The 10,994-nt window shown below is 39.9% G+C and overlaps 2 protein-coding genes across 2 annotated transcripts; both read right to left on the minus strand.

Annotated features, from left to right (window-relative positions):
* Window positions 1-859: 859 nt before the first annotated feature.
* noc4l (nucleolar complex associated 4 homolog) lies at window positions 860-6,344 on the minus strand. Its single transcript, XM_056432213.1, has 15 exons — window positions 6,118-6,344; window positions 5,857-5,977; window positions 5,585-5,691; window positions 4,472-4,579; window positions 4,186-4,335; window positions 3,954-4,056; window positions 3,794-3,828; window positions 3,661-3,711; window positions 3,447-3,558; window positions 3,237-3,297; window positions 2,642-2,752; window positions 2,130-2,293; window positions 1,866-1,948; window positions 1,602-1,715; window positions 860-1,452 (listed from the first exon to the last, which is right to left on the minus strand). The coding sequence occupies exons 1-15, from the start codon at window positions 6,268-6,270 to the stop codon at window positions 1,333-1,335; spliced, it is 1,593 nt and encodes a 530-aa protein (XP_056288188.1). The 5' UTR covers window positions 6,271-6,344; the 3' UTR covers window positions 860-1,332.
* A 763-nt stretch (window positions 6,345-7,107) lies between these two features.
* pus1 (pseudouridine synthase 1) lies at window positions 7,108-9,514 on the minus strand. The gene is made up of 6 exons (XM_056432545.1): window positions 9,192-9,514; window positions 8,682-8,959; window positions 8,450-8,587; window positions 8,204-8,306; window positions 7,405-8,111; window positions 7,108-7,303 (listed from the first exon to the last, which is right to left on the minus strand). Exons 1-6 carry the CDS (start codon window positions 9,253-9,255, stop codon window positions 7,271-7,273), a joined length of 1,323 nt encoding a protein of 440 aa, XP_056288520.1. The 5' UTR covers window positions 9,256-9,514; the 3' UTR covers window positions 7,108-7,270.
* Between the last annotated feature and the right edge of the window lie 1,480 nt (window positions 9,515-10,994).

Raw genomic sequence — 10,994 nt, forward strand, 5'->3', positions numbered from 1 at the left:
GATATACAATTTCCAAAAAGTCAAACATCACATTGAATTGTTTTTAAATAAAACATGCATGGACGCCGTGTATCGCTGAAACAAAACAGCGTGTCCTCATTCCTCAAACGTGTTTGGCTTGTCTGCGTGCGAGGCTCCGTGTTTGGGACAGCGCTCTCCGATATGACTTGCTCTTTTCATACACAAGTCAGTTATGATTCAGGGTTTTCTCTCACGGTGTGCTCGTAGCCATGGACGGCCTGCTGTTTGACCATATGGCACACTTAAGAAAATGAAATATCAACTGGAGATGGGAAAGAGCATTTCAGGATAACACTCTCACATTCGCACCACGTGGTAGTGTACTTTCGCAGTAAAAGTGTGACGTCAGCATGACCCCGATACTTCACAAACACACGCTCTACCGGAGTGCAATCAACCTGTATAAGTGGAAACACCTGTGGGACTGTGCAGGCCTTTAACGCAGCATTACATTTATTTTCTTGGCTCCTCACTGGCTGGCATGACGACCCATACGCCAATCAGAATGCCTGTACTGTTGTTGCCATATAATAATTCATCTTTATTCATAAAGAAAATGTAAGCTAGCTGTCTAATCCTGCCCAGAGGAAACGCAGGTCGAGGACAGCATCATCAGTGTAATGCTGCTTATGCTTCAACTCTTTCAGAATTTCCCCCCCCAAAATGTCTGTGCACATTCCTGCACCTCAGTCTTCGTTTTTGCTGCTAAAGCAAGGAGGGACTCAAATCTACAGTAAAAGTACTATCACATAAAAAGAAAAAATGGTTATGAAGCACTGTAGCGCTGCAGTTTGTGAGTCAAGTTAATTGTATTTAAATAACCACAACAAGTCATAAATCAGTCTCAAGGGGCTTTATACAATATGCAGTGAATATGCTCGCCATCTTTTGGTATAGAAAAAAATAAAAAATTACGGAAAAACTGGCCATACAATATTCAAATTTGTACAGACATTAAAATTGGGAGATAAACCTTCAGCTTCCCATTCATTTGTAGGCTAAATCATTTTCTTTTATCAGTTCCAAAAATGTGCCAAATGCAAACCTAGAGATTTATTCACCACAAGTTATGGAAAAGTTGTTTTACTGATGCACAATAGTTACACATCAAGAGTCAGCGAAAGACAAAATAACACATTTCCAGGTGTTATGCATTTCCGTTGTTCTTGCTGCTGCGGCTGGTCTCAAAGAGACGTCTGTCCTCACTTTCCGGTCCAGGTCAAACGGCTACAAACAGTCACCTTGAAAATATAAACTGGTCCCAGAATTGTATAACACCCTAAAATTGCAGTTTGCTCATTTTTCCTTGTTTTACTCCAGACAGAAGTGCTGTCCTAAAACATCTCCCCTTCCGTTTAGTAATTGTGTGGCAATTTCAAACTCCAGTGGGACAATCTTGGTCCGAGACTTCTTTAGGTCTTTTTCCATCAGCTGGGGATAAGAACATGGGACACATTATTCATACTTATCAAATTATTGTATGAGAATAAGAGGAGTAATAACATTCATCAGTTAGCTTCCATTTAGTTTATAGATGCACTATTAGATAATATTGAGTAACTGTGGGCGTTTCACATTACCTCATATGTTGTTATGTCCAGCACCTCGCTGATGTCCTGCTCTTGTTTGGACAGAGGTGTGTTGATGGACACAGCAGCCTTGGCCACATCTGGATGGTAATGCTTCTGCAATGTCTGTAGGAAAAGAGAAGAAAATAATTGAAAAGTAAGTTAGATGGCAAAAGGTATATGATATTCCTTCATCTCGTTTTTCAATTAAAACAAAGTCTTATCTCGATGTCACGCTGTATTTGTGAATCCAAAACCATCACATGCGGTACACACCTTAATCTCCCACAAGCTGCTCTCTAAGGCACGGCACTGGGCAGGATCCTCTTCATCCATTAGATATGGGTCCTCCACAGACTCTGTCATTAGAAACAACAAACGATATATCCTAAAACAATGCTTCATTGGATGGTGCATCGCAGGGAAATTCTTACAAGCTGTGTTAAGTATAATGAATCGGACCGGCCGGCAATCTAAAACCCCTGACATTTTTAAACTAATGAAATTACAACCATAAACAGGGGAGTGACTGACGCTCACCATCCTCTGTGCTGGGCTTGTGAACCAGGATCCTGCAGGACGGGTGGCGGCGGATCAGGTTGTAGATGAACGGCAGCACTAAAAGCAGGGCTGTCGGTGGCGCTGTGAGAGCCAAGCGAGCCAGGCGTTTGGCAAACGCGGCCACGAGGTACACTGGCAAGTGACTGGAGGAAGGCAGAAACATACATGCAGCAAATGTTATGAATGCATATATCTGCCTTTTTCTTCTTCTTTTTAAGAATATAATATAATATTTATAAGATAATTATATTCTCCTTAGAAACATAATTTAATTAAAGTGAGGCACAACACTGGCCAACATTTAAAAGGTGTGGTTAACCTGAAAGATGTAGCTGTCAATCAGTAATGCAGGATCTGCAGGTCAACTAAACATAGTATTAACTACAACTGACGCCTGTCCTGTGCTCCACAAGGACATAGGCATACAACTGTAACTGGATAAAGTGAGGGTGAAAAAATTTAAAGTTTATGTAAAGCATGAATGTTCTTACCTGGAGCTAAGGAAGAGGTTAGCGAGGTGGAAAAAGCGTGCTCTGTACTTCACATGGAAAACAGAAGGCTCAAGCAGATTATACAACTTCTTGTAGAAATCTGGGTAATCTCTGCAAAAAGCAAGCGGACAACATTATAGTATAGTATTTATGCAATACAAACACACTGTTCAGTCTACTGTTGTCCTTTATAGAATCAGAATGGAGCCTCATGTTTCTTCAACATATTACACACATTCACACATTTCATTTTCATTTACACTACACACATACACATACTTTGCATTTTGCACACTGCCTATATTTAATATTTTTATATTTAATTTAATTTGTCATTAGTAGTGTATTGTGTATGCATATGTGTTGTATATATACATACATATTTTATTTTATATTTTACTTTGTATACTACTTCTACATCTATATCTTTCATCCCTGTTTTTTATATTTTATTTTTTATTCTCGTGTTTAGTTTATTGGTGCTGCTACTGCTACGACAAATTTCCCCTTGGGGATTAATAAAGTATTTATCTATCTATCTATCTATTACTGTCATTAATGTGACTGTATATAATTGTATTCATGTAATACTCACAAGTTGTGTTGATGTATGAGGACAAAAAGTCCATTGAGGGCCAGCAGGCTGATAGCTCCACCTGTTTAACAAAAACATGAACAAAATACCAAATCATGATTACCAGCATATGTAAAAACACCACTGTGGTTATTTTGAAGCAGCCATTGTCAGTTCGTATGACGATAAGATTAAGAGTTTTGTCCCTACTGAGCCACACGCATGACTTACCGACTTCATAGGCAGCAGTCAAGAAGTCAATCATCAGAGTGGGTTTACTCATGTTGGGCAAAATGGAGTCATGGAGGATCACCAGGATCTTTTTATACATGTTGCTTGGTAACTACAACAAAGAGACGAGATGGCACCGTGTTATCGATGTGTACAGAGAATACAATTTAATAAAGAACATTTAGATGATTGTGCAGTCAATATTTTAAAATACCTTATACTTGAGAAAGCCCAGCCACATCCTCTCAAAGGTACGCTTGTGTTCCTGTTACAAAGTACAACCTTTTAAAATCGTATTCAGGAATTATCTAGAAATGTGAATATCTGATTCTAAATATTGTACTTACATTCAGTTTAGTAGCTTTCCAGTCTTCATGCTTGTCTAGAAAAAAAACATCAGTTTAACATCAGACTTGTACAAAACGGCATAAAACAAACAAAATCAGCCTCTTCTCCCCACAGAAGAAAGTTGACAACATTGCAGCATTGACAATCAGCAGGTCTCACCTTCCTGTTTGATCATAAAGTTGGTGAGCTCAGACTCTTCGCTCGGAACACTGATGTTGGACATGAGGGTGAACACGTTGTTCTGATATACAGGCAGCAGCGCCTGAGAGGAAGAAGATGGACCCACAGCATTCAGAACACCACGTCATATTTACTAAATAAAAGAAAGTGTGACAAGGAAAGTAATAAACAAGCTCAACAACAGCAGATGGACTAAGCACTGAACCCCTACCCCTTTGTTTTTGTCCATGACTTTTCCCACATTCTCACGGATGGAACTCATGACGTAATAGCGAACATCTTCCATCTCAAGGAACTCCTGGAACCTGGAGATCAGCAGGGAGTTGTCGGTTGTTTTGCTCAGCAGTCTGTCCACCACTGCCTGATGATGAAATAATAGAAACATCAGAAGGCGCCTGTGCCACTATATAACAAAATAATTGAAGTCACAGAAGACCAGATAACATATATTTATATTCCCACCACAGACAACCCGGTTGTTTGGCACACAATCGTACCTGGATGAGTTCTCTTGGGAAGCTGAAGTGTTCATTCCAGTCCAAGTCCTCGAGGGGATGCTCTCCTTCTCCCGCTGCAAACTTCATGAGGCAGCACAGGGCACTCTCCTGTATTCAGACAGTCATTATTTTATTTTTTCAAACACAAAGACGATGCAACATCGGAAAGATAAAAAAATAAATGCAGGTGATTTATTAATTTTGTGTCACCACACTACATCTATGTTGTTTGATGACACCTCAAAGCTTTTATAACTACGGACTTTTGATTGTTCTGACCGCAAATCTAAATAACAGCAAACATTTTAAGAAAAAAGGTCCGTTGAATAATTCAGTGATCGGGCCCTAATAATAGTAATAACAACTTGACATTGTCATTATATATAATATGGTTAAACTCATTCATGAACCAACTTCCTTTTTTTTGACTTGTGTTCTGTGCTGAGCTTTGAGTCTGTTCCGTGATTCTGTTCCGTGAGTCTGTTCCGTGAGTCTGTTCCGTGATTCTGTTCCGTGAGTCTGTTCCATGAGTCTGTTCCATGAGTCTGTTCCATGAGCCTGTCGATACACCGTGCAACATGACAGCAGTAGATGTAGCGGCTGACATTCAAGCTAACCCGGACCCCCAAACGCTGTAGACATCTTAACTCTGATTGGCCAAGACTCGACACGTTCCATAAAAGATGTTTTATTGTGAAGATCACCACATTATATTTTCTCCATGTCACACTCCAATCTCATAAAGATTGAACTGGCCGGCCAGTTGGGGGGATATTTAAAGGGCTACTTAGGTAGACTACCTAAAAGGGCTATTTAGGTACAAACAAACAAAGTACGTGACAATTAAAAATGGGAAACAATATTGATTCTAATTATTTTCTGGAGTTTTTCATTGCTGGGGTCAAATTGACCTCAAGGATAAAAGATGTTACTAAATGTGAAGGTAATAGGAGGGTTAAGAGAAATAAAGCTTCCTGCACACGTCTAATCATGCATACTCACTTACAAAGACTGAAGGAATTAATAGAAAGCATGACTTTACATTAAGAGAAGCATGGTTCTTTGTCAAGTGTGTGTGTGCACCATTTCCATCGAGGCTTCCAGTCCACTCACCTTCACACAATGAAGCTCGTGGTTGAGGTGCTCAAGCAGCATCTCCACACAGCTGTTGTATCGGTGTCGCATGAACATGCGGTACTTCTCTTCAGCACTCAGCCCTCCTGAACCAGGAAATAAACAGACAAACATTAATACTTTTCGTTGATACGTTTATACAAATGTATGTCTGTTTAAACACGTTTGAGCCAGTTTCATTTGATGATAATAATACAAATGAATAATAATAATTGTGGTGTACTATTATCATTAACACGTGTAACGCTTACCACTCAACGCTTCCTCCTCTTTGGGCAGTTTCCCCAAAAACAGCTCCTTTTTCTCCAACAAAGTGCTGAACAGTTTGCTGCAAGCATTGACCGCATTGACAACATCTTTCTCTTTTCTTGACTGCAAACGGACATGGAGAATACAAACATCTGCTGTTAGTAACCAGGAGGAGCACGCTCACGTGCTTCTTGGTGTCAATACAGCTGGCTAACCAGCATGGTTGGGTCCTAAAACAGAGTAACTTAGTTCCGGATATTTACCTCAAGGATCTCGAGGATGTCGAAAACGTCGTTGGCATTTTTTCTGCTCTCGAGTACATTTTCAACTTTGGTATTTAGGTCAATTTTAGCCCTTTTTCCACTTTGTTCTGGTGTTTTCGCAGCAATCACGTTGCGTTTTTTTGCCGGCGCCATGATTACCGGTGATGCTACGTTCAAGTTACTTTAAGAATATAAAAAAAACTATGACCATAAAGATCCTGGCACTTCCCCGGAAACATCCTAGACATTTCTTTCATGAATTATTTAAAAAGTAAACTAACGTATATTAGATATAATCACATAAGGATTGACGTACTATACACATATTTTTTGTAGTTTTCAATCTTTCACGACTGTCAGGCATGGACAGGCGGCCAACATATTTGAGAAGGGAGTTCTACTTTCCTTCATTTTCTAAAGGTTACTGAATGCATCATCAGTCCTGAACACTCAACTGTTGTGTCGCCTCCTAGTGGCTGGAGGGTTAAGTTTTGTACACAAACTAATATAATCACAACTCATGACACATCAACTCAAGACTCAGACTCAACTAAGTTCTGTGGACACGTTACTTTCACAATCAAGACATGATTTAAAATATATATAATACAGTAACTGTAATGAAATATGTGGTGTCCCATGTGTAAACATCTGCACTGGTCCTGCAGCTTTGAAATAATAGCTATATGTTGAATCAGCACAATCTAAGGTTTGTGTGAAGGGATTCTTACCAATGCTAATTGGTAGGTTATTTTCCACAGAAAGCATTAACTGGCTTTACAAATTTAAAGACACTGAGCAAGATAAATAACCGATGACTAAGATCTCTTATAGAGACATATATTTTTAGACACTTAATTTAGCCTATTGCAATGCAAATAAATCCAAACCTATCCTTAAGGGTCTTCTTACTAGACAAAGAGCTGAGACACAAGCAGAGGGCATTAGCATTTGATCCAGGGATACATGAACATCAGGAAACACTCAGGGTAAAATAAAGAACAGAGGCTTTTATTGTCTTGTTTGTTGAATAATATTTGTATTAAAGGACCAAAAAAAATGTAATCTTCCAAAAAAAAAGCTGATTCACAATAAAAGAGAGAGAGAGAATACTTTGTTCTGAAAACATCTCTTCTTTCCGCTGGCAGGTGACCTAATCCGAGTCATTTCCTAAATCGGCAGTGTCCTGGGAGAAACGGACAACACGCAATGAACAAAATTATTTATTTTAAACATCAAACATCGTAGTTTTAAGTAAATATTATTACTCCGACGGCTTCTAGATACCTCTTTCTGGTCCTTATTGTCTTGTGTTTCGGCAGCTGTGGCTGTAGCTTTAAAGTCATGGATAGGAAGTGTGGACATCCAGCTGACCATGGAGCCCTCCTGACACTCCGTCTCAACAATGGTCGGGTAGATGTGAGCCTCTTTGAAGGCCTTGATGGTCTCCTCCTCGCTGTCCCAATCCAGCCGCTCGTGCAGCCCATCCCCTCCGAATCGCTTGTTGTACCGGTCAAAGTGAACCCGTTCCAGGACCAAGCCCAGCCCTGGAGCTTTGGGAACGTCCACCTTATCTTGCCCCCAGCTGCGCTCGATCACTTCCTCCTCGGCGTAGCCCTTTGTCACTGCAATCACCAGGCCGATCATCTTCCGGATTTGGTGCAGCATAAAGCTCTGGCCCCGTACGGTGATCACCGCAAACTGTATATTGCCGTTCATGAAAGGCTCTCCACAAGACATCTCTGTGATATAGCGGCGGGCACTGGGGTCACTTGGAGCCTTCTGAGAAGTGAAGTTGTGGAAGTTATGGGTGCCTTTGTAGAGAGAAAACAGACAGTTCACCTTCTGAAGGGTCTCTGGCTCGAGGCGGAAGGCTGCTACAGCGCCAGTGTCATAGTCTTTTAGGGAGAAGGCCACTGTTGGAAGCATATAAGCGTATGTACGAGCATCACAGTTGTTTTTGGAATTGAAACCTTGGGTCACCCGTTTAAGTCCTGTTGGAGGAAACAAAACAAAATTAAACGACGGAATATTAAAAGAATCTCAAACTCAATGATACAATAATAATAAAAAAGGGATGTCTCACCAAGAATTTTGACCTGTGGTGGCAGATGCTCATTGATTTTTTCAACGGTGTCTTCGATCAACCGCAGCTTTAGAGACACAACTTGGCCAGCAGCAGACACGCCCTAAACGAACACCGATAATAATGAAGTATGCAAACTCATATCGTGGGGTGTATTAAAGTGAATATTTCATTTATAATCGTCTTGTTTGCCTCATGCTGTGACAAGTACTCCATCTGCAATACAATACCTGCACATACTCGTACCTTATCTGTTCTGGCACATCTTTGGAAAGACATCTTTTTCATCTCATCGCCATGGTTTTCAGGAATGCAAGTTGATTTAACGAGTGCATTGACCAGCTCATCTTCGATGGTCCTAAACTGAGAGGTTCCGGGATTTCTCTATAACACAGAAAACACACATACACACACAAACAAACATTCAAGACATGAACAGATAAAGAGCCTGGAGAGGAGAATCAGCCTCAGTACCAACCTGCATGCCGTAGTATCCCTTTCCAGAGTATGCCACGAGGAGGGCCACTTTCTTTTTGGGATATTTCTTTTCATCGTCAGCATGTTCTACTTCCACTTTTAACTTTGTTGTAGCCTGGACGTCAGGATGTTCCCCTTCCGCTTTTAACTTTTTTGTAGCCTGCACCTCCTCCTTCTCAGCCGAGTCCTCATTTTCCTCATTGGCTCTTTTCAGCAGCTTGGCTGTCTGCTCATCTCTGGACGCTTCACTCATCGTGCTGAACACCTCACGAGGGCCACCTGGGGAGACAGCAGAACATAATCCGTGATAAGGATGCCCTGGAAAGCTATCCACATTCAGCTCATGTTCTGTGACGAAGGACGCCATTACATGTTGCACAAATATAAACAAAGTAAGGAAACAAGCCCTGCGAACAGACAGGGAAATGTTATCAAAACAGGAGCACACACACTCACAGGTTGCCCACTGAATACATTCAACCGGCACGTTGTCTCAGGCACGTTTGCTTACCGTTTCTTCCTAAAGTCAGTCTGTTGTGAAGTAAGGCACTGAACAGCGATCGGGTTTTAAACATGTCACGCTAAGCCATCGCGCAGCTAAAGGATGCAGACTGGCTCGCCAGCTTAACTCCGGAAGCTAACGCGGAGCAGAGCAGAGTTGAATCTTCAGAAACTTCCGTTGACGAAATATAAAGTATCCTAAAGACGTATGTTTACTGCAGAGTTCATAAATAAATCTAAATATATGTTAATATAATGCAAACTGTAGCTGTATCTAAGAGTGCTGTAGTTGTAGTAGATGCGGCAACATAAACACATGGACAATGTAAACTTTGACCCTTGAGGTAAATATCGCGAGATTCGCCTGATTCTCGCTTTTGAAAACGTCATATTAGCACTTTAAGACATTTATTTAACATATATATATTTTGTAATAACATAATAGCAAAACAAAAAAAGTAATTACATGTAGCATCTCGTAAGAGAAAATGTAATGATCCTCTTTGATTGTTATTATCTCAGTTTATTTTTTAACCATATGATATACAGAGACATTTACATTTTTACATCCACTTAAGTCTAACTTCTGGACCGCTTTTATAATGTTTTTAAATGTAATAATAATGTTTTTTATGTATTTACGTTTGGAAGAGAACAAAGGAAAAAGAACACCAGAGCCAAATATAGCTCACAGAGAATTCAGACATAAATCCACATGTACTTATATTTGTGTCCACTTGAGTGCAGCAAAATCCCATGAGTGGAGGAGTATTCCAGCTGTATGAGAAAATATATATTAAAATGCCACCAAGTTGTTTTTTTAGGTTATGGTTTGCAATTGTGTAACTCTCCTAGCAAATCTCATGTTGTTAAAAACAACATGAGATATAGAAAATTAAAAAGAAATTGAAAAAAAGTCAATATAGACAATGGGATTTCTTGAATGAATGCATAATCAGAGCCAAACATCAACTGAGCTTTAGAATGAATAATCTTTGTATGTTTCATGTAGGGGAGACGACAACGTATCTTGTTATAGGGTAATACTCACTGCCTTTCTGTTCAGACTGGCTGCTTGTGTCAGGTTTAAGAGGACTCCCTCTCACCTTTCCTCATATCACTATAATAACATAACTTAATCATTGATATATTTGAGTTTATTGTATTAACCAACTACATGATGCAAAACATTATCCATATAAAGAAGTCTGAGTCAATATTGATTTACATTAGCGAATCATCTTAATTTGCTATGACTCATAATGTCTGTGAGTAAACGCTAAAAGCAAATTATAGTTGCAATGGGATTCAGCATTCCCTGAGGAGAGAGTGTTTGTGGCTTTTCCAAGGACAGCACTACAATGAGGGATTGTGGTTGTCAAGAGGTTCACATTCAACCCTTTCATTTTAGGATGTCCATTTAATGTCCACTTTTTCAAAGCACCTTATGCAGTCACATATTTTTCTGCTGAAAACCAAAAGGAACACATAATGCAATGGGAAAAGGACCCTGTTTAACACAGACCCAACTCACACGGCATGTGCCACATTTTCTCACAAAAATACTGAAGCTACTTCCTAATAATTCTGTATGTTAAACAGTGATTTTTCAAGACTGGCAATGCAGCTAATAGGGCTTTGTTGGATCAAAAGCACAGTGTATGTATATTTTAGTTGAGTTATCATTGCTTTACATATTGTAGCCTTAAGGGCATGGGTTAGTGTCAAGTCCCAAAAATGTAAAATCGCTGCACTGAACTCACCAAGAACCTTTTTCATGTGGCAACCCAGATGTCTTAAAATAATCCCAAAT

The sequence above is a fragment of the Pseudoliparis swirei genome, chromosome 15 (assembly GCF_029220125.1).
Source record: "Pseudoliparis swirei isolate HS2019 ecotype Mariana Trench chromosome 15, NWPU_hadal_v1, whole genome shotgun sequence".
Taxonomy (NCBI): Eukaryota; Metazoa; Chordata; class Actinopteri; order Perciformes; family Liparidae; genus Pseudoliparis; species Pseudoliparis swirei.